At 44.5% G+C, this 23202-nt stretch overlaps 1 protein-coding gene across 1 annotated transcript; it reads left to right on the top strand.

Moving 5' to 3' along the window:
* The first annotated feature begins 1786 nt into the window (after nt 1-1786).
* LOC116938853 (toll-like receptor 2) lies at nt 1787-11838 on the top strand. Its single transcript, XM_032946572.2, has 2 exons — nt 1787-1956; nt 6523-11838. The coding sequence occupies exon 2, from the start codon at nt 6523-6525 to the stop codon at nt 8983-8985; it is 2463 nt and encodes an 820-aa protein (XP_032802463.2). The 5' UTR covers nt 1787-1956; the 3' UTR covers nt 8986-11838.
* Nucleotides 11839-23202: the final 11364 nt, after the last annotated feature.

The raw sequence follows: 23202 nt of genomic DNA, 5'->3' as shown, positions 1-23202 counted from the left end.
GTGTCAGAGCCAGATTCACACACTAAGGGGGGCGTGGCCTCACTCATTAAGGCAGATGTGATAGCTGCCTCCCCTGGTGCCTTTTCATTGCAGTTTCATGACGAGACCAGCGAGCCTAAATATCTTAATACACATACGTGAAATAAGTTACCTGGAGTATGGAAGGCGAGGACATGAAATGAAGGGGTCTACAAACATTACATTGGTGACATACTGAGATAGTAACAGGCACGCGCTTATTGCCCGCTCTCCATCGAGTTTCTGAGGGGTTGCGCAATCAAAGGGGAGGCTGAGCTCGTCGCTGCCTTACCTCTCGTCTCTTCCTGTATTTGCAGCGGAGCTCCACAAATTTGGCGATTTTGACTATAAAAATGATTCGAATCGTACAGAAATGACATTTATAATACAGATCAGTGGAAAAATCTTAATATTTATTTGATTTGATTATATTTTTTCTTTTCGTAACAGCTATTTTCATTGGAGTATGACAGGTGAGGCTCTGCCTCCCCTGCCTCCCCTGACCGCACGTCCCTGGGTCACATGAGGCTGTGTAGTTACCCAATGACAACAACACATGAATGGAATTGTTCGCCCGATTGCAGTAAACGCCAGAGAAAATATCTGGACTCATCGAGGCTTTCCTGGTTAAATAATGGCCATTGTCATTTTGATGATGACATGTTTGGTTCTGAGTGAATATGTCCGCAGTTGCAGTACAAGTCCTCTAGCATACCTACAGTGGTAAACAGTGAACATTTGAGGTATTCTGATTTTATAATAAAATAAATTAGCAGATGATATGCCTTCTTTATCATATTTGTCTCTACACATGAAAACTTATACAAAAATGACAAATCCCAATAGCTTCTGGGAATAAATTTGTATGAGTTATCTGATAAACTGAATTTAACTTCTGTATTTTCAGAAAAAGTTTTACAATTAAATAGATATGCGGTACTTTAACCATTAACAATAATGGTAATAGTTCACTTCTTCCTGTTAACTACAACTGCGGCAATATTGTGATATTGCAGTGCCAAGATCTACTGTTCTGGCCTCGATCCATGTGAATTGAGTGGACCTATCCTGACTGTGAACACAGATGCGTCCATCACAGGGTAAAACTACAACATCTAAAAATCATGACTCCACACATCTGGAAACCAGAGGTGGGAATCGATCCCATGGCAGGTGGCGGTTGTGGGTACGCTGCTGCATATGGCTGCTAACCCAGCACTGTGGAGCCAGCAGCGAGGGTTGGTGGATCATGCACAGATGTTGATAAACTCCCTTCCCATGGACGTCGAGAAGGTGCCATAATTTGGCTTGCCAGAATGTGGACTAATCTCCATCTGTCATCTAGTGTTGCCCCCTCACATGCGTGAGTTTTCTCCGAGTGCTCCGGTTTCCTTCCACACGTGTAAACATTCATTAATTGACTGAAAACATCTCGATATATATACACCTCCGTGTATTTGTGGAATGTGCCGTTTGCATGAATGATGCTGTATGTACACCATTATTATTATTATTACGACACCAACTATACAGTACGATGAACCCAAGCCCTGATTGCTGTGAAGAGACACGCGTTACCACCGCTGACCTTGTGACCGACAGCTGCACCCACCACAACTGACCCCCGGCGATGCCGTTGCAGCAGCCGGCGCCCGTGATAATCACCTTGGAGATGGCGACAGTCGTTCGGTGCTATTGGCAGAACTGTGTTCTGTTTGTGTTTCCACGTCACGTTTATGACAGAAGTATAAAAAGTGGCCTGGCGTTGTGGGAGGCCACAAGCAGCTCGTCCTGTTCTGGACGCTCGCAGCGACCGCGGCAGTTTAAGAGGGGGAATCGGTTGCCTTGGGCCTCATCGGGGGGCAAGGGAGCCACTCTGCCACTGCCACCTGAGCCTCAACCGAACCGTCGCCCTCCTTACATCCCCACGCTGCGGAGGTGAGCAGAACTCGAGCTGCCGTCCCCCTCGGGTCCGACCAAGGGGTCAGCGGTCAGCGTGCGTGAGTCGAGGCCCGGGTGGTGAGATGTGCGGGCGATGTGCAGGTTAACCGGATTGCACACAGACTCGGACGCATTCATCGACAACACGGTGTGTGGACTCAAGAGGTGACGATTTTGAAAATGGCCCTTCTTCAAAGAACAACCATTGCCCGCAACGTTACCCTAATGTAAATGCTTTGTTTTACCTTTTAAAGCCAAAGTGTTGTTGTTGTCATTGACAAATACGGTGAGGGTTTTGTGTTGTTATTTGTGCTTGTGCACCACTGCCAACGCAGTGGCGTCTTATTTTATATTTTTAGAGCACCTTAGCTAAAGGCGCTTTAAAGAGTTTAAAATCGGTAATAAAACCAGAGCGATTTAGATAGCAAGGGCAGTGCAAGGGCTGAGGAATGAGTGACCATAACAGAGGGCACGTGAGGTCATGAAAGGGCTATAGGGGAGGGACGGGACAGGGTGGTGGAGTGAGGGAAGATTAAGAGAATGGGCGATGGACAAGTGGTGGAGTATTAAGATATTAAGAGTGGAATATAAAGGGGTTAAGAAGGGGGATTGCTTAATGTACAGGGACAGTGTTGATTCCATGGTGTGGTATAGAGTCTATGGGCAGTGTTGGGTCTCTGGTCAGTGTTAGTCTATGGGCAGTGTTGAGTCTATGGGCAGTTTTAGTCTATGGGCAGTGATGAATAATGTACAGGGGAAGTTTATTCCAGTGGTGGGATGCCAGGAAAGATTTGAATCAAAAAGGGGATTGGGCACAGGGAGGAGGGCAAACAGAGAGACAGAGAGAAGATTGTGAATGAAGAGAAGGAGGGGGACATAAAGAGAGGTGAGAGAAGTGATGAAAGGCAATCACAGAGAAGTTGGAGAAACCTGGCTACGTTTTCTGAAATCGTGAAGGCAGGCCCAGTGAAAGCAACGTGGCCTTAACTGGCATGAGCTGGCAAAACTGGTGCTCGGTTTGGGTGATGTGCTACAGCAACCAGAGCTCAATGATAAAAACATAAGACTAGACTTTTACCCTTTCTGGCAATAAAACAGGTGTTAAGATGTGCAAACACAAAATAGATACCTATAGCAATCCATCAAGTCTGCATTAATCACACATACTTGTGTCAAAACTTGCAAACAAACATGCTCTTATATATGCATTAATTCTAGATTTGAAGCTTTCGTGACTGCAATATATGCGTTGTCTTTTGACACTGATTGGCCTACACCAGAGACAACTTTCTTTCTGGCCTTGACTCACCACCAGTGTTAGACCAGAGAACAACACAAAAAGGCAAACCGTACAAAAAGGCCATGCGGGAAACCCCGTGACGTCATCACTTGTAACGAGTGGGGAACACGCAGGGTTGCGGATCACCGGGTTAAAGGATTCAAATACAGCACTGCTCTAATTAAATATTCGTATATTTCTTTACAAACTTAAATAAATCAAGTGCGGTATCAAAAAAGGGAAACGGTAAAACGTATTTTATCGTTGCAATACATTTGGGACAGCGATATAGAAGATAGCAGTGCTTTAATAACCCAGAGATTTCATCACATCTAGCAAGGCGGTATCGTGAAGTCGTGGGTAGCTTAGCCGTCTCTGAAGCAGTGAGTTTTGCACAATTTCCACGTCGCGTGGAAACTGTGCGTGAGTCCGCAAAGGTCGTCGGTTGATTTCGTGGCACGTGAACGAATAAACAACACGCGACAAGCGCCGAGCGAGGGACACACGTGGAACGTTGAGGAACGTGAATATCCATGGTGGAGGAAACCAACCTCATTGAGAAACGAGGCAAAGATAGATGACACCTCATATTCCCCCTGAATAAATAATTTAAATCAAGTTTGTCAATATTTAAGTTGTTGCCGCGAGTTGTTGGACATCAAAGTCGGGGCTAAATCCAGCAATAGCGATGGAAAAGTGCGACGAAAACGCTAAAATGATAGCATCAAGCCTACGTAAATTGTCTTTTTTAAGTAAATGTTAAGGTGGCGCGCTTGCCACCTTCAAACTCCTTTTTACATTGTATACTGCATGAACTAGAACCAGGATAATGAGACAATAAGCCTCATTCACATTTATGTCCCTTCGCGCAAAAATATATTTAAAAAAATTACATCCCATCAGCCACACACAACCTTCAGTGCAGCAAACTCCGAGTCGGTTTCGACATTCAGTGGCTCATCAGTAGCCAGGTTTGCTTGAACCAATGCTGGTGAATAGCCAGATGTTTATACTGTAGGCTAGGACCCTCTCTTTAAGACATGGGTCCTAGTTTAATTCAAACCTATATAAACCATAACACAATAATCATGTGCGTCCGGCCAGAGTTAATGTGACCCTTGTAGGTCCAATAAGTCCAGAGTGGGATCACGGTACAATACGATGTGGCCAACACAGGACTATAAAAATAATATTCTCAACAGCCCTTTGTCAATCCACTGCTGGATGAAGGTCTCAACTTGGCATGTTGGTCATGGATGTTGTTTGGACACACTTCATCGTGCTGGCCAGTACAAGTTTATGATGTGCACGCCCTACACTAAATCAGATATTACTCACCACTGCCGTTATCTCTGACCAGGAATTGAACTTAGGTTCCTGGGGTCATAGTGCAACGTGCTAACCACGACTCACTCCTTTTTTAGTACAGCACTATACAAAACTTAGACCACAACTAAAATTGGCTAAACACCACATTGCATTTTAACATCACATTTAGTGTAAATTATCGATGTGAAAGTAATGTTGGAAGCTCAGTAAAGTAGTTATACACTATATTTTTTAAAATGCTCGTTTGAGTGATTGCCGAAAGTCTAGACAGTAATACCTTGCCAACTGCAGGGATTGGTAAATTCGCTGTTGGTAAAGTACATGGGCCTATGGGAAATAGTGGGTTAGGGTCAGACTTAACGAAGTTTACTGTTTATTAACTAAACACCGAATAAAATACAGTACATTGCACAACAACACAATAAACCATTAATATACATTAACTTTACATACCTTTAATATTAACTATGATGATGATGACGAGATGATGGGTAAAGGGCTGGCTAAGAGGACGGGCTCAGCCCGACCCTCCTCTTCCACCGGGCCACAGACGCAACATTCACCTTCACAACTCTCTGCGAGCATTGGGTCCATGATAAAGGGCAAAATTAACATGTACCGTATAGTATTGTACAACAAAACAGACGGGCAGCTGATCAGCTAAGCAGCACCACGGACCTGCGAAATTTGTAACAATGATGCCACGCAATACAATGAAGTCATGCAATAATGCAACGTCATACTAACAGCGTCATTTGATTTCCTTAACACCGTGCTTTGCTCGTGGATACTGACATTTCCAGGCCGCGTTTGGTGAATTTAAATACTGTACAATTATTTCGTGAGACGGAGCGTGAATCTGACCCATCGTTGAGGTAGCAATGTGGAGAAGGAAGGAAGAGGATTGGGTAGCGACAGACCCAGAGGTGCCTCGCGTCTCACCTGAGTCAGCGAGACAACATGGCGGATGCGATTGTGTTTACTTGTAGTGGAGTAAAAGATACGCATGGGTATATTGGCCATATACAGTACATACAGACATACAAACAGTGTGGGTCACATAAGGTCGAGCAGGTGGTGAAGTCACGGGTGGCGTAAACAAACCAAAGTAATTAAGGGAGTCATGGCACGAGGGCTGTGATTGGTCGAGAGGCTGTTAGCGTTAAGTGGCGGCGTCACGAAGTCTGGACCGTTGGACAGGTGCGAGCTGGCGGAAAAATGCCAGCGAGACACGTGGCAATTAATTAAGGCTGATTGGAAAGGGGATAAAACGCGAGGCGATTTGGACGGGGAGTTGAGTTGTTGTTGGGGAGTTGTTGGCGAGAGGTGGGGAGAGCAGCGAGAGATGCGAAGAGGAGAGCCGGCAAATGTTAGGGAAGAATAGATTGAGAGCCGAACCCAAAGGACAGTAAATAGCGATAGGGAGAGTTAGCGTTAGCAGAGTGGTAATTACGGGAGAGATAGGTACAGGGAGAGTTAGAGATGGACAAGTCGCTGTGTGTGAAGAGATAGACGAGTCACTGTGTGTGTGGAGATAGATAAGTCACTGCGTGTGAGGAGATAGACGAGTCACTGTGTGTGAGGAGATAGAGAGAGAACCACTGTGTGTGGGGGGAGTGAAGAAGGGACTGTGTGGGAAGACAAGGAGTATGAGCGGACGGTGCTGAGGGGAATTCGAGTGTTCGAGTTGGCGGAGCGCGGAGAGGAGAAATTATAGTGTGTGCGGAACGATGGAAATAAAAGTGACAGTGGAAGAAAGGCGGTTGTCGTCCGAGTGAATTCACGGCACTACAAACTCAAACCAAGATGCTCGTGGTTGGTAAACAGATATACAGAAGTAAATCTGGGTATACTCAAATCTCGAAATTGGTAAATTCGTTGTTGGCAAGGGATTACTGTATTGCCTACTGACAAAAAAGGTGAATTTGCTAATGGTGTTATATTTTATCTTGCAGATGGCTTTTAAAGTCAAGCTTGCCAGAAGAATGTTGATGTGCACTCCTGTGATCCTCTGTTTAATGGGTTTTATAAAAGCCTCATTGAGAGAGATGAACGATCCTGCTTCACACTGCCACATCAAAGACGAGGGTCGAACTGCAGACTGTTCACATCGTGGGCTGACACACGTGCCTCGGGGTCTCTCAGCTGATATCACTCGTCTCGACTTGTCCTACAACAACATAAAGGCTCTTGAAGTCGGGGATTTCTCCAGTACCCCAAACCTGCAAGTACTCACCTTGGCCTTTAACCACATTCAGAAGATACATCCCCAAGCAATGGCCACCCTCAAACGTTTATATTACCTGGATCTCTGCCAGAACAATCTCTCAGAGAAGCCTGGAGAGGCTCTTGGTAGCCTCCCAAACCTGCAAGTTCTCAATATCTCCATGAACAACTACACCTCATTTGCTTTGGGAGTGGACTTCTCCAGAATGTCGAACTTACGAGACCTCACCATCGGAACGTCAAAAACCACAACACTAAATGCGTCTGACTTCCAAGCACTGGAAAGCGTCCCCCTAAAATACTTGAACTTGAACACTGGTTCACCTCTTTGGGTTTACGAGACTGGGGCTCTTACCCACTTGCGATCTCTGGAAAAACTTAACACGAACGTCTCTGTTGACAAGGACCCACTCGTTTTATCAAAAATGTTGACAGACCTGAATAATACAAACATTTCTGAGCTTGAAATATTTAGAATTTTGAACAATCCTCTCAAAAACGCATCTATTGATTTCTTCAAAGGGCTTGGATCAAGTAATTTACTAAAAAATATGACGCTAATTGAAGCAAACTTTACTGATAAAGAAGTAAGTAACTTGCTCAAAAATATATATTTATCAGAGTTGACAATGCTTGTATTTAAAAATTCTTCTTACACTGACCACTATCCTGTAATATTTAACGGTGTAAAAAATGTAACAAAAAGGTCATCTCTCAAGAAAATAGTGATAGATTCAATATTTCATCTAAATATGACGTACCCTATTTTTATAGTAAATATGACACTCTTTCCAAATATATCGCAACTAAAGATATCCAACACGGGCATGAACAAAGTAGACTGCTTTTTCATGAAGATGAAAGCCATTAAGCAGCTAGATTTCTCCAGAAATCTTCTCAATGAGGGTGGCCTCTGGTGGGACTCCTGTAATTACACGGTGATCCTTCCTGAAGCCACTGAACTGATCATAAGTCACAACTATTTCAAAGACCTCAAGAAAATATCAGAAATGGTGTCCCTCATGCCTCGCATTAATTCACTGGACGTGAGTTACAATGGCATTAATTACATCGAAGAGTGTAGGTGGCCATCCTCTCTCGAGAGGTTGATCCTTCGTAACAATGAAATCAGTAAAGAGTCTGTAATCTGCACTTCTGCCAACCTCAAGTTTTTAGACCTCTCCTACACAAGATTGGAGAGCTTTCCCAATTACATCTTGACCAATGCAACATCTCTGCAGGAGCTCCATCTCACTGGGAATCTCATAAAATATATTTCTTCTGATGTAAAATCTCAATCTCTTCAGGTACTATATGTGGACTATAATGCTGTGGGCATCATTGGTCAAGGCACATTCCAGCACCTCCAGAAAATCAAGTCAATTACCCTTGGAAACAATCCGTTTTACTGCATGTGTGACCTTTACTGGTTCCGGCAACGTTTTAATAAGACACTTCTAAATGGCTGGCCAAACGATTACACATGCAGCTACCCAGAATATTTGTCTGGTAAGGAAATGGATTACTTCAACCCTAATATCTTAAACTGCGACAGAATAATTGCAATTTCTGTCAGTGTTGTTGTTACAGTGGTCGTCATAGCCCTTGTCATCGGCATTGGACATTATTTTGATGCCATATGGTACATACGCATGGGTTTTATTTGGGTGTCTGCAAAGAGAAGGAGATACAAAATAATTTCAGGAGAAGAGGATCTCCCTTTCCAGTATCACGCGTTCATCTCTTACAGCCACCTGGATTCCGAGTGGGTACAGAACACGTTGGTCCCGACACTTGAGCATTCGAACCCTGACCTGCGGCTGTGCATCCACGAGCGAGACTTCACACCTGGACATTGGATCGTAGACAACATCATTCAGTGCATCGAGAAGTCGTCCAAGACCCTGTTCGTCCTCTCCAGGAACTTTGTTAACAGCGAGTGGTGCCACTACGAACTATACTTTGCACAGCACCGCATGGTGGAGGAGAACCAAGACTCGCTCGTTCTGCTGCTGCTCGAGCCACTGCCCAAGGGCTCGCTGCCAAGCAAGTTTTGCAAACTCCGCCGCCTCCTGAGCAACAAGACCTATCTGGAGTGGCCGACGGAGGAGAGAAAACGCGCCGTCTTCTGGACCAGCCTCAACGCTGTGCTGCAGTCGAGACCACCACCACATTCCGATTTAGGCTCCTAGAAAAAGGGGGGTGGCTATATTGCTCCGATGTCACTTGAATGGGTATGATTTCCCCCAGTATATTCTCTATTTAGTTTGTAATTATATGTATACAACCAACTATTGCATAGCTTTTTAAAATTAATATTCATATATTTGTAATGATTCATAACATTTTCCATGTAAATATCTCAATATTTCTGCCATGAGGTCGGTCTGAATTTTGATACAGGCAGACCTCCCCAAACGCGGGGGTTAAATTCCTGGAAAATTGAATGTTGGGTATTATTGCGTTTATAGACCTTTTGGGGAAAATAGGGTTGCGTCTGAAATTGTTTAACTACTTCGACAAGATTACCATCCATTTTATTGTACTAAATGATGATGATTAGCTCTCCATTTCTTGTCTATGTGTGTGTAAACTTTATTTTTCAATTTCACCTCAACACAAACCGCCCATCTCCATTTATCTTTCCGTACCGCGGCACTAATGACACTGAATTGTCAGCCAAAATGCTCGCCTTTAACACTATCTCTGCCTGGTGCTTTTTCTGGTCTCAGACTCTGGATCACCTTCCGTACTTCCTAAACAAATGGCACTTCAGCCAGCCAATCACAGGGGGTGACTACTTCTTCCAATATTTGAGGCACCGCAGCCTCAGGAGGGTCATCCCACTTTGCCACATGATGTTTTCCCGGCTGAGGGATTCCCCCTCTCTCAAGATCTCACAAAAATGCTCAGCAAATCTGCAAACTTGTTCTTTGGGTTGGAGATTTGATCACCTTTCTTTTTCCTAATGATGGTGATAGTTTTAGCACTGCAAGTTACTTTTTGATGGAGTTAAAGAGTGATGTGTTATCGCGGGCTACTTAGGCAGATTCCATCTCATTAGCGACCCGCGACCACCACCCATCCTTGTAACGTTGCACGGCTCTCTGAACCTCCCGAGTATAGGCTGCTGTAAGCCTCATTCTCTGACGTGGGATGCTGTAGATTGTGAGAGTGGTCCTGTCGCTTTTTCTCAGCCAGCTGGAACACCTCCTCTGTCAGCCAGGGTCTCTGGGGAGGTTTGGACCATGCACCCAAATCAGTCATTGCAGCTGCATGAGCCACGGTCCTAAACCTCACCTTTTTTCCTCGGCATCAGGAGGAGTGGGGGAGGATGCAAACCCCAGCTGCAAGTGATGATAAAATTCTCACAACTTTCATCAGCTAGCTGAGACCAGGCCACTGTGGGTTTGAATGGCAAGCACATCTTACAGATGACAAGCCGATGGTCAGTGGGCAGATCAGCTCCATAGTAGGTCCTGGTGTCAAGGATATGGGCCCGCATCCACTATTCCATCACTATACAGTGAGGGAAAAAAGTATTTGATCCCCTGCTGATTTTGTACGTTTGCCCACTGACAAAGAAATCATCAGTCTATAATTTTAATGGTAGGTTTATTTGAACAGTGAGAGACAGAATAACAACAAAATCCAGAAAAACGCATGTCAAAAATGTTATAAATTGATTTGCATTTTAATGAGGGAAATAAGTATTTGACTCCTCTGCAAAACATGATTTATTACTTGGCAAATCCCTTGTTGGCAATCACAGAGGTCAGACGTTTCTTGTAGTTGGCCACCAGGTTTGCACACATCTCAGGAGGGATTTTGTCCCACTCCTCTTTGCAGATCTTCTCCAAGTCATTAAGGTTTCGAGGCTGACGTTTGGCAACTCGAACCTTCAGCTCCCTCCACAGATTTTCTATGGGATTAAGGTCTGGAGACTGGCTAGGCCACTCCAGGACCATAATGTGCGCCTTCTTGAGCCACTCCTTTGTTGCCTTGGCCGTGTGTTTTGGGTCATTATCATGCTGGAATACCCATCCACGACCCATTTTCAATGCCCTGGCTGAGGGAAGGAGGTTCTCACCCAAGATTTGACGGTACATGGCCCCGTCCATCGTCCCTTTGATGCGGTGAAGTTGTCCTGTCCCCTTAGCAGAAAAACACCCCCAAAGCATGTTTCCACCTCCATGTTTGACGGTGGGGATGGTGTTCTTGGTGTCATAGGCAGCATTCTTCCTCCTCCAAACACGGCGAGTTGAGTTGATGCCAAAGAGCTTCATTTTGGTCTCATCTGACCACAACACTTTCACCCAGTTGTCCTCTGAATCATTCAGATGTTCATTGGGAAACTTCAGACGGGCATGTATATGTGCTTTCTTGAGCAGGGGGACCTTGCGGGCGCTGCAGGATTTCAGTCCTTCACGGCGTAGTGTGTTACCAATTGTTTTCTTGGTGACTATGGTCCCAGCTGCCTTGAGATCATTGACAAGATCCTCCCGTGCAGTTCTGGGCTGATTCCTCACCGTTCTCATGATCATTGCAACTCCATGAGGTGAGATCTTGCATGGAGCCCCAGGCCGAGGGAGATTGAGAGTTCTTTTGTGTTTCTTCCATTTGCGAATAATCGCACCAACTGTTGTCACCTTCTCACCAAGCTGCTTGGCAATGGTCTTATAGCCCATTCCAGCCTTGTGTAGGTCTACAATCTTGTTCCTAACATCCTTGGAGAGCTCTTTGGTCTTTGCCATGGTGGAGAGTTTGGAATCTGATTGATTGATTGCTTCTGTGGACAGGTGTCTTTTATACAGGTAACAAGCTGAGATTAGGAGCACTCCCTTTAAGAGTGTGCTCCTAATCTCAGCTCGTTACCTGTCTAAAAGATACCTGGGAGCCAGAAATCTTTCTGATTGAGAGGGGGTCAAATACTTATTTCCCTAATTAAAGTGCAAATCAATTTATAACATTCTTGACATGCGTTTTTCTGATTTTTTGTTGTTGTTATTCTGTCTCTCACTGTTCAATTAAACCTACCATTAAAATTATAGACTTATCATTTCTTTGTCAGTGAGCAAACGTACAAAATCAGCAGAGGATCAAATACTTTTTTCCCTCACTGTATAGTCCAGCAGATGTTTTTGCTTGGACCCGGCCTGCGTCCATGATGTTGGTGGATGCGCCGATGCTGGAAAAGCATGTTGGAAATTACCAAGTCCATGGGCTGTACAAAAGTCTAGCAGCCTCATGCCGTTGTTATTGAGCTGATCTGGCCCATGCCTTCCAATCACTCCAAATCATGGTGCCAGCATCTTGACCCACCCGGGCATTGAAGTCACCCAACAAGATGACTCTATCCCGAGGGGCCACTGTAGCTAGCACCTGTGACAGGAGGTCATAGAAGGCATCTGACTTATTGGCCTTGCCTGCATCCCTCCATGGATGTTCTTCTTCGGTGGGGGCATAAGTAACCACGACCACCACTCCTCGCCTCTGGTTGATGGGAAGGCGAGCCAAAAGTAGCCTGGGACTTACAGCTTCCCACATCTCACCGCCATGCTCCCACACCCCCTTCATTCTTTTGTTCAGAAGACGAGCCACTCTCTGTTGTTTGGCAGTCTCCTACCCCAAGTAGAGGACTGTCCACCCCTCATGGCGGCAGGAGCCAGAGCCTGTCCATCAGACCTCCTGAATACCACAGAGATCCAGGCAGTACCGGTCCAACTCCCGACAGAGGAGTGGCAGCCTCTCCTCCGCTTTGAGCGTTCGAACATTCCACATAGCCACCCTTAGTGGTTTTTTTCTGTTTCTGGAGGAACCCCGAGGGTAAGGATTCAGTCTCCTGGCTCTGCCAGGAGACGCCTGCCCCCCTGGGGCCTATGGCACAAGTTTAGTTAGATTTTTAACACGTGTTTTAGTGGCAGTTAGTTTGAAGGCAGAGGTGTCACCAACCCCTCGCACTCATCCAGAGCCCCCATTGGCCGCTGTGGTGGCTACAAGCACCATGAGGGGAAAAGTCAAATGAAATTGGCCGTTCCCCCCATGGAATTGCTCGCGTCCACCACAGCGTTACTGTCCAGCACCACCGAAGAGGTAGGGGGTTCTTTTTGCTGGATGGTGCAAGCCCACCACACCACATACATCTCCTTTGGTGGCTCCCTTGACAGCGACGATGCATGGTCGTTCCCCACGAATTTCACAAACGAAGATTGTTACACATGGTAGCGTCAACTACATTAAATACTATGCGCTTACGATATTTTTGGTGGGGAATGACTGCTGTGGCTCAGCGGGTTGCACAATGTGAAGACTGTGCAAACCGTAAAGCGTCTCTTTGTCCAATACAATATCCACTGCAGTCAATACCAGTGTCACGTATTAATGAACTCTTTGTGCTGGGTATTATTGGATCCCTACCAAAAACACACATCGGGCAATCTCTACCTGTTGGTTGGCATGGAGTATTTTTCATGTTGGCCCATAGCTTGTCCCATGCCTGACCAGAAGGCAGAAACAATTGCAGATACATTCGTTACCGGTTATGCTTGGATAAGGGGGCACCAGAAAAATAACTCATAGACCAAGTACAACATTTTTCTTCCTTCCTCTTTGGTTCTTTCGGTAAAGTCACGTAGTTAGAAATAAAATCAAATAAAAGCAAATCGCCACGTTTCGATTGCAACACAAGCAATCATCTTTAGGTGGAAAAACCACAGCAATATATTTGTTTGCTGAAGTGGGAGAGAGATGCCGTGGTAAGAGGTTATATAGATAAGAGAGGGGCAAGGGGGGAGAGAGAAGGGGGGGGGGGCGTTGCGTGGACGCTCGGAGAGGGACGTGAAGCTGGATGGGGGGAAGTGGGCGGGGCTGCAAGTGGGAGGCCGAGAGAGCTGGGGATGCGGGGGGGACGTTAACTCGGAAACACGGGCGGTGCACGAGTGCCAATTAACTAACAATGCCAATGCACCAACAATGCCAATGCAGCAACCACGCCAATGCAGCAACAATGCCAATGAAGCAACGATGCCAATGCAGCAGCAATGCCAAACGCTGGGGATGCGGGGGGGGGGAATTAAATCGAAAAAATAGACTACTACCCAGCATCTTCTTGGTTCTTTCGGTACAGTCACCACGTAGAATGAGAATACAATAATAAAATAAAATAAGACAATAAAATTCTCACGACGTTTCGGCCACAACACAAGTGGCCTTCTTCAGGTGAAGAGACAGGTCTGTACGGAAGACAGAGCTCGAATGGGCGCCGTCATGTATGGACCGCGTCTATTAAGCTGTGTGGGCGGAGTTAAAACATGAGCCTGCACGTTACCAGCATCACCTCCGGAGAGGAGGAGGGACGGGGGCTGGAAACACAAGCAGAGAGGAATGCAAGGAACGCATCTATCAAGTTGTGTGGGCGGAGTCAGAACAGGAGCCCGAATGTCATCAGCTCCGGAGAGGAGGAGGGAGGGGGGGGGGCTGGGAACACAGACAGAGAGGGATAAAATGGGCAAGTACAACAGCCAAGGTGCGCTGTTGTGTCCTGAGCAGCTTCATGACTATGCTATAAACTGGACTACTATACACTACAATATTATATCTTCCAATCTAAACTACATGGTATAACATCATATCATAGACAAATTCCACCGTGAATTATACAATGCGTTGCTTTACACTACCCTATACTTTAGATTATAAACTATTTGACTTGTGATATTACATATTGAAGAAGGCCACTTGTGTTGTGGCCGAAACGTCGTGAGAATTTTATTGTCTTATTTTATTTTATTATTTTATTCTCATTCTACGTGGTGACTTTACCGAAAGAACCAAGAAGATGAATCCCTGCAGTCACGAAAGCTTTAAAAGCGAAATTTAGTACCCAGCAGATACGATGGAACAACCATAAACATTTTGCTTTGTTCACGTGTATATGGGGACAAAAGTTTGATTGTCTTACACTTTATGACTATACAAATTATGGGGATATGGTGTAAAGGGGAATATGTTCACGTTTTCATGATTCATGGGTTACGCGTGGGCGGGTTTTATTTTTGTAGGGGGGGGGGGTGTTGCGATCTGTGAAGATTACTGGGATCTGGATACTTTGTGTGAAATCCTGGGGGGGGATTAAATGATATATTTCATAAAATACATGTTAAATGTATTTTTCAGATCGAGTAATTTCAATAAACTGACAGTACTTGTTTAAGTAAAAATGAGTTTATATGATCTGTTTCGGTTTTATTTGGCTTAACCAGGTAAGAACTCAACAGACCAGAATGATAGTCTGAGGTAGTCTGAGGTCAAGTAGTCTGAGGTCAATGAAGTCTCTGTCCTATTTCCACGATGCAGACACGTTACTAAACATAACGGCATCTTGTGTTTAGTTGTGTCGTGTGGGAAAGACCAGCTCATGCACAGTAGCTGCACCTTGTGCTGAATGACAGCTGCGTATGTATTACTGCATGTCCAAAACCAAATTAAACAATCTGTATTCGCTCTCCAAAATCGCCAGGCCAGATATCTAGATTGCAGCTGTAAGCAAAACTGAATGACCAAGACAGGCGGAAGACATGATACATCCGCTACAGGGCCACGCTGTGGCTGTAAGCCGCCTGAAAATTTGAAAAAGCTTCCTCGCTGCATTCTATGTGTAGTGTGGGTTTTTACGAGAGTGGAGACGAACGGTTGGAGGCAACACGTTTATTAACAATGGCTACGATACAGCACGTAGCGAACCCTTAACACTTGAAGAGGTTACGGCCCCTTCACCCGCTGCCTAAGGAGGCACCGCCTCCGGACTGACGTGCCCTACTCCTGGGGCTACGGTCTCTGGGTCCTCCGGCTAGGGGTGACCTAGAGGAGGCTGTTCTGACCTGAACCAGCCAAGGTACAGGTCCCGACCACTGGCCCGCTCGGTCCTGGCCCTTACAAGGACGTCGGGCCCCGAGTGTTCTAGGGTCGCACCACTGGCGCCCACTCAGACCCGGCCCTTGCAAGGACGGCGGGTCAGGTGAGTCCCAGGGTCCTAGCTAGCTGGTCTTCAGTCTTCGACTGGCTCCCGAGCCGCCCAGAGGTCCGGCGTTTATACATGTAGCCCTATTTACAGCGCTACGTATGCACACTATTCTGCTCACTGAGCAAGGACGTTAAAAACACATCAATTTTGACAAACATCTCAGTGCAGACACAAACAAAACGACTGGTCGACCTGGAGGTGTTTAAAACGTCTTTAAATGGGAGACGGCAGATTAAAGGTCAACACGTGGAAGTGGGGATACTCTCCGGTGAAACATAGACCGTGCAACACTGATCTCTTTGCAGGTTCCTAAGAGTATGCATTCTGGAGAACTTCGTCAGGGTAACGTACCAGGCGACATCATGAGCCATGTATTCACCGTTCGAAGCGGGGAAAAACCACATGGCTGTTGGCAGGACACGATAAACATTAATATTAATTCTGGTTCTTGGAAATGCAGACTTCCTCATTTCTAACAAAGTGGTGGCAGATAAAATGTTGGGAGCAGCAGCTGCTTCTAGGAGACAGTAACATCAAGGCTGTCTTCTGAGCCTATTTTAATTGTTTCTGCCCATCACAGGCTTCCACAACATAAAGGTAATTTACTTTATGCATCGTATAATTACGGGATGAATATAGCAAACGTATGGTGTACTGTAAGTACATTTAATCTATCCCAATTGCCCGTTCCACAGCTTATAGAAAGAGTTGATGTCGTTCGCTGCTAGGAGGCTGTAATCACAGGAGCTGGATTAATGTCGACTCAAGTGCATTTCCATGAGTTATGTTGACTTGACTGCTTCGTGAAAATGTTCCATCACCATTGCATGTCAAATTAAGCTTCTTCCCCTGAGACGTGGAGATTGTGTTTGTGAAGTCAAGTCAAATTAAAAAAGCACATATGATGATGATTTCCTTTGTCTAAGTGAATTTAACATTTTATTGCTTTGTCTGAGAGTTGGTGAATTTCAGATATACCTGTACTGCCTTCAAATTTATATTTGGGGAAGTGCAAAGTTACTTGCTCCATAGGGGCCGTCCATGAATGACGTCACGCGATTTTGGACAATTTTTGAACCCACCCCCATCGTCACACGGCGTCACAAAAAGTCAGACCCCCCCTCTAATATGACGTCACAAAGCTCTGCGCCCCCCCCCCCCCCAAAACAATATGAAACATATTTTTAGCTCTTTCGGTAAAGTCACGTTGAAGGGAAACAATAAAATAATAAAATATACATAAAACAATAAACATTCTCACGACGTTTCGACCATAACACAAACGGTCGTCATCAGAGGCACCTAGTACAAATCAAACAGGATAATTTAGCATTGAAATAACTGAGGGATGAGCTTGTGAATGGTCATAGAAATAGCTATATTAAAGTCAAAAGCCTATACATCCACAGAGGCACCTAGTACAAATCAAACAGGAGAATTTAGCATTGAAATAGCTGAGTGATTAGCTTGTGAGTGGTCACAGAAATGGCTATGTTAAAGTCAAAGCCTACACATCCACAGAGGCACCTAGTACAAACCAAACAGGAGAATTTAGCATTGAAATAACTGAGGGATTAGCTTGTGACTGGTCATAGAAATAGCTATGTTAAAGTCAAAGCCTATACATCCACAGAGGCACCTAGTACAAATCAAACAGGAGAATTTAGCATTGAAATAGCTGAGTGATTAGCTTGTGACTGGTCACAGAAATGGATATGTTAAAGTCAAAGCCTACACATCCACAGAGGCACCTAGTATAAATCAAACAGGATAATTTAGCATTGAAATAACTAAGGGATTAGCTTGTGACTGGTCATAGAAATAGTTATGTTAAAGTCAAAGCCTACACATCTACAGAGGCACATAGTACATGGACGCCAAAGGGGCTGCAACAACTCGAATATCATATAGTAAACCGATGTGAAAAAACCTGTCTAAATTACATCAATATAATAAATGTACTCAATATATTCTTCAATAAGCTGAGCTATTAACAGTAACTGGGTATACACTACACTATATAATGAATACCATATAGTAAACCAATAAAACTAAAATATAAACTACCTCAATGTTATCAATAAACTCTATATATTCTCCAATCAGCTAAGCTACCAACAATAAGTCGTTATATATCACAATGCTATGTGGCGAAAAAGATGGGTGGATTCTTACCCTCAACTTCAGCACCACGGATAACTACGAGCCCCGTTCAGACGGACGCGTTCATCCATGGTCGGAACGGAGGAGGGGGAGAGAGCCAGCTGCGAGGCGCTGTTATACTCCATGTTGTAAACGATACCATTAACCGTGGTGTGAGAGGTATTCAGAGTCAATGCCAGTGAAAGAGCTGCGGTCTGAAGGTCATCGTAAAATAAGAATCGAAATGGTTTAAAACATCTTTCCAATGGTTACTAAGCCAGAATCCATCTTCTCGGTTGAAATTGTCTCTGTGCTTGTATATGTGAATGGCCTCATGAACGAATCTCTCATGGTAGCCGGTTGGTTTGCAAAGAACCTCCGTCTTGGAGAAGTCAATGTCATGTGAGCCCACTGAATTATAACAGTGATCTGCCACGGCAGAGGAGTTCGTTCTACCGTGTTTCAAGTCTGCTTTATGTTCGCGGATGCGGTCCGAGATATGTCGTTTGGTTTCTCCAATGTAGCTACTACCACAGAGGCACTTTAGTTTGTAAAGGCCCGGGTACTGTATGTCTGGAACAGCATCTTTTTAAGATGGAACCAGATCACGGATTTTATGTACTGTGTTGAATCGGACCTGGATCTTGTGTTTATTCAGGATTTTGGAGATATTTTTAGTGACCCCTGCAATGTAGGGTAAGGTGATGGTTTTGAGTGGCTCCACAAGAGGATCCTTCTTCATGACTGGAGTGATGGCTTTGCGGATTGTGTAGTCGGAGTAACCATTAGCCCTGAGAGCCTGGTGTACGTGCTTGAGTTCACTGGTAATGTGTTCCTGGTCGGAAATGCATTGGGCTCTATGGTATAGAGTCTTGATGAGGGAGTTCTTCTGAGATGGATGGTGGTGGGAATCCGGTTTAAAGTAAGCATCTGTATGGGTAGCTTTCCTGTAGATAGAGTGGCTCATTGAACCATCATGTCTCTTTTTAATTAAGACATCCAAAAGGGTAGTTTGCCATCTTTTTCGACCTCCATGGTAAATCTGATGGCTGGGTGTATGGAATTGATGTGGTCGCGGAATTGGTTTAGAGCAGGCTGGCCATGTGGCCAGATGACAAAAGTGTCATCCACGTACCTCTTCCATAAGGTCGGGCATAGATTGGCAGTCTGCATGGCGTCAGTTTCAAATTTTTCCATGAATACGTTGGCTACAACCGGAGATAGGGGGGAGCCCATTGGGGTGCCCTCAGTTTGTTTGTAGAAAGTTCTATTCCAGGTGAAGTATGTGTTGGTTAAGCAATGTCTCACCAGGGGGGGTACATCAGTATGCAGTCCTTGATGAACCAGGTCTTCAATGATAGCGATGATGTCAGGTACCGGGACTTTGGTGAACAAGGTCACCACATCAAAACTGACAAGCAGGTCGTCTGGGGACAGGGAAATGCCTTTGATTATCGATACCAGGTGAGTAAAATTTAGTACCGCAGAGGTGGTTTTCCAATGAAAGGTCGCAGTATATCAGCAAGAAAACGTACCAGTTTATAAGTGGGGGAGTTGATAGTAGAGACGATCTTAATCCGACTTACACGCACCGAACTCGATCAGTTAGACAAGACACTCTACAAATCACACTTAACACGGACAGCAATAATGTCTACATCGGATTGGGAACATATAGACAATATGATTACCTCTTCGGCTGCGACTATGTCGACCCAAAGTAGGGACAATTTGATTTCCAAATTCAATCACCTCTCCAACAAAAAATCGAATCCACACACCGAAAAGATAGACGTCAACAAAGTCGTAATTAATCGCAGTAACAGTTCCATTTCTGATAGTCTGAAATCCGTTTTAGCTAAAGGTCTAAACTTTGCTGTCACACCGACACACATACCGGTTAATGATATCATTGCCCATGTCGACGTTGCACTCAAGGGTTTGAGTCACATCTCTGCAGACGTAGCAAGATCTGAAATCGCTGCAACCCTCAAAAAACGCTAAGTTGCCACCCAGCAACATCAGCAAAGACGAACTTTTTGAATTATCTCAATTAAAAAAGAGGGATGATATTGTCGTCCTCTCAGCCGACAAGGGCAATGCCACTGTCATCATGGACAAAACAGAATATAACAACAAAATTCAAGAACTACTCATCGATGGCAGCTATACAAAAATAAAAAGAGATCCACCAGCCTGGTTACCAAAACGAACAAAATCATCTCTGATTCAACAGCATTAATTGATGAGATCAAACAGTTCTCGTTGAAACCCTCTGCTACCAGACCACCAAGATTATATTGCCTTCCAAAGATACACAAAGAAGATACACCTCAATTCTAGATTTGAAGCTTTCGTGACTGCAAGGATCCATACTCGTTGGTTCTATTCGGTAAAGTCACGTAGGTAAAAATAAAATAACAAAAAAAAACAAAGAGTATGGATCCTGGCAGTCACGAAAGCTTCAAATCTAGAATTGATAACCTCTACGGGGAGGGCTTTCACCTATCTGTTAGAGCTTTCAACAGACAACGGGACAAGAAATCAAAGCTCATCGAGACGCTGATCTTCCTCAAAAGATGCCGCGATAACAAGCTTAAAGGACGCGACCTGGGCTTGGCTATCTTCACTCCAACGCTGTCCTCTGGACAGTACGGACCCTTCACCTGATGAAGGCCACTTGTGTTGTGGCCGAAACGTCGTGATTTTTTTGTTATTTTATTTTCACCTACGTGACTTTACCGAATAGAACCAAAGAGTAAAGATACACCCCTTCGTCCCATTGTCTCTACTATCAACTCCCCCACTTATAAACTGGCACGTTTTCTTGCTGATATACTGCGACCTTTCATTGGAAAACCACCTCTGCGGTACTAAATTTTACTCACCTGGTATCGATAATCAAAGGCATTTCCCTGTCCCCAGACGACCTGCTTGTCAGTTTTGATGTGGTGACCTTGTTCACCAAAGTCCCGGTACCTGACATCATCGCTATCATTGAAGACCTGGTTCATCAAGGACTGCATACTGATGTACCCCCCCTGGTGAGACATTGCTTAACCAACACAAACTTCACCTGGAATAGAACTTTCTACAAACAAACTGAGGGCACCCCAATGGGCTCCCCCCTATCTCCGGATGTAGCCAACGTATTCATGGAAAAATTTGAAACTGACGCCATCCAGACTGCCACTCTATGACCGACCTTATGGAAGAGGTACGTGGATGACACTTTTGTCATCTGGCCACATGGCTAGCCTGCTCTAGACCAATTCCGCGACCACATCAATTCCATACACCCAGTCATCAGATTTACCATGGAGGTCGAAAAAGATGGCAAACTACCCTTTTGGATGTCTTAATTAAAAGGAGACATGATGGTGCAATGAGCCACTCTATCTACAGGAAAGCTACCCATACAGATGCTTACTTTAAACCGGATTCCCACCACCATCCATCCCAGAAGAACTCCCTCATCAAGACGCTATACCATAGAGCCCAATGCATTTCCGACCAGGAACACATTACCAGTGAACTCAAGCACGTACACCAGGCTCTCAGGGCTAATGGTTACTCTGACTACACAATCCGCAAAGCCATCACTCCAGTCATGAAGAAGGATCCTCTTGTGGAGCCACTCAAAACCATCACCTTACACTACATTGCAGGGGTCGCTAAAAAGATCTCAAAAATCCTGAATAAACACAAGATCCAGGTCCGATTCAACACAGTACATAAAATCCGTGATCTGGTTCCATCTATAAAAGATGCTATTGCTAAATATAGTTTACAAACTAAAGTGCCTCTGTGGTAGTAGCTACATTGGAGAAACCAAACGACATATCTCGGACCGCATCTGCGAACATAAAGTAGACTTGAAACACGGTAGAATGAACTCCTCTGCCGTGGCAGATCACTGTTATAATTCAGTGGGCTCACATGGCATTGACTTCTCCAAGACGGAGGTTCTTTGCAAACCAACCGGCTACCATGAGAGATTCGTTCATGAGGCCATTCACATATACAAGCACAGAGACAATTTCAACCGAGAAGATGGATTCTGGCTTAGTAACCATTGGAAAGATGTTTTAAACCATTTCGATTCTTAATTAATTGTATTTTACGATGACCTTCAGACCGCAGCTCTTTCATGGGCATTGACTCTTAATACCTCTCACACCACGGTTAATGGCATGGTTTACAACATGGAGTATAACAGCGCCTAGCAGCTGTCTCTCTCCCCCTCCTCCGTTCCGACCATGGATGAACTCGTCTGTCTGAACGGGGCTCGTAGCTATCCGTGGTGCTGAAGTTGAGGGTAAAAATCCACCCATCTTTTTCGCCATATAGCATTGTGATATATAACGACTTATTGTTGGTAGTTTAGCTGATTGGAGAATATAGAGTTTATTGATAACATTGAGGTAGTTTATATTTTAGTTTTTATTGGTTTACTATATGGTATTCATTATATAGTGTAGTGTATACCCAGTTACTGTTAATAGCTCAGCTTATTGAAGAATATATTGAGGACATTTATTATATTGATGTAATTTAGACAGGTTTTTTCACATCGGTTTACTATATGATAGTCGAGTTGTTGCAGCTCCTTTGGCGTCCATGTACTAGGTGCCTCTGTAGATGTGTAGGCTTTGACTTTAACATTCCTATGACTAGTCACAAGCTAATCCCTCAGTTATTTCAATGCTAAATTCTCCTTTTGATTTATACTAGGTGCCTCTGTGGATGTGTAGGCTTTGACTTTAACATAGCCATTTCTGTGACCAGTCACAAGCTAATCACTCAGCTATTTCAATGCTAAATTCTCCTGTTTGATTTGTACTAGGTGCCTCTGTGGATGTTGACTTTAACATAGCTATTTCTATGACCAGTCACAAGCTAATCACTCAGCTATTTCAATGCTAAATTCTCCTGTTTGATATGTAAACCCCTTTGTCAAGGTGCCTCACTTCTCTAAACCAGCTTAAAAGACACTACGAATCTTGACAACGTTCATTGAAGCTCTGTCGTCCCGACAGGTCTGTTCCTTTCACCTGAAGGCCACTTGTGTTGTGGCCGAAACGTCGTGAGAATTTTATTGTTATTTTATTAACTTATTATTTTATTCTCATTCTACGTGACTTTACCGAAAGAACCAAAGATGAATCATCCCCATAAGTCATTGAAAAAGAATCGCTCCATGCTGGAATCTGGAAAGTGATTAACTCACAAAAAAACTGGCAAA

Source organism: Petromyzon marinus, chromosome 4 (genome assembly GCF_048934315.1).
Source record: "Petromyzon marinus isolate PM22_M1 ecotype Great Lakes invasive population chromosome 4, UKy_Petmar_22M1.pri1.0, whole genome shotgun sequence".
NCBI lineage: Eukaryota > Metazoa > Chordata > Hyperoartia > Petromyzontiformes > Petromyzontidae > Petromyzon > Petromyzon marinus.
Note: the sequence above shows the minus strand (reverse complement) of the source record. Positions and strands in the feature narration are given on the sequence as shown.

Bases quoted from the DNA above. Each gene is read 5' to 3' on its own strand.
- LOC116938853 (XM_032946572.2), top strand. From the start codon at position 6,523: ATGGCTTTTAAAGTCAAGCTTGCCAGAAGAATGTTGATGTGCACTCCT.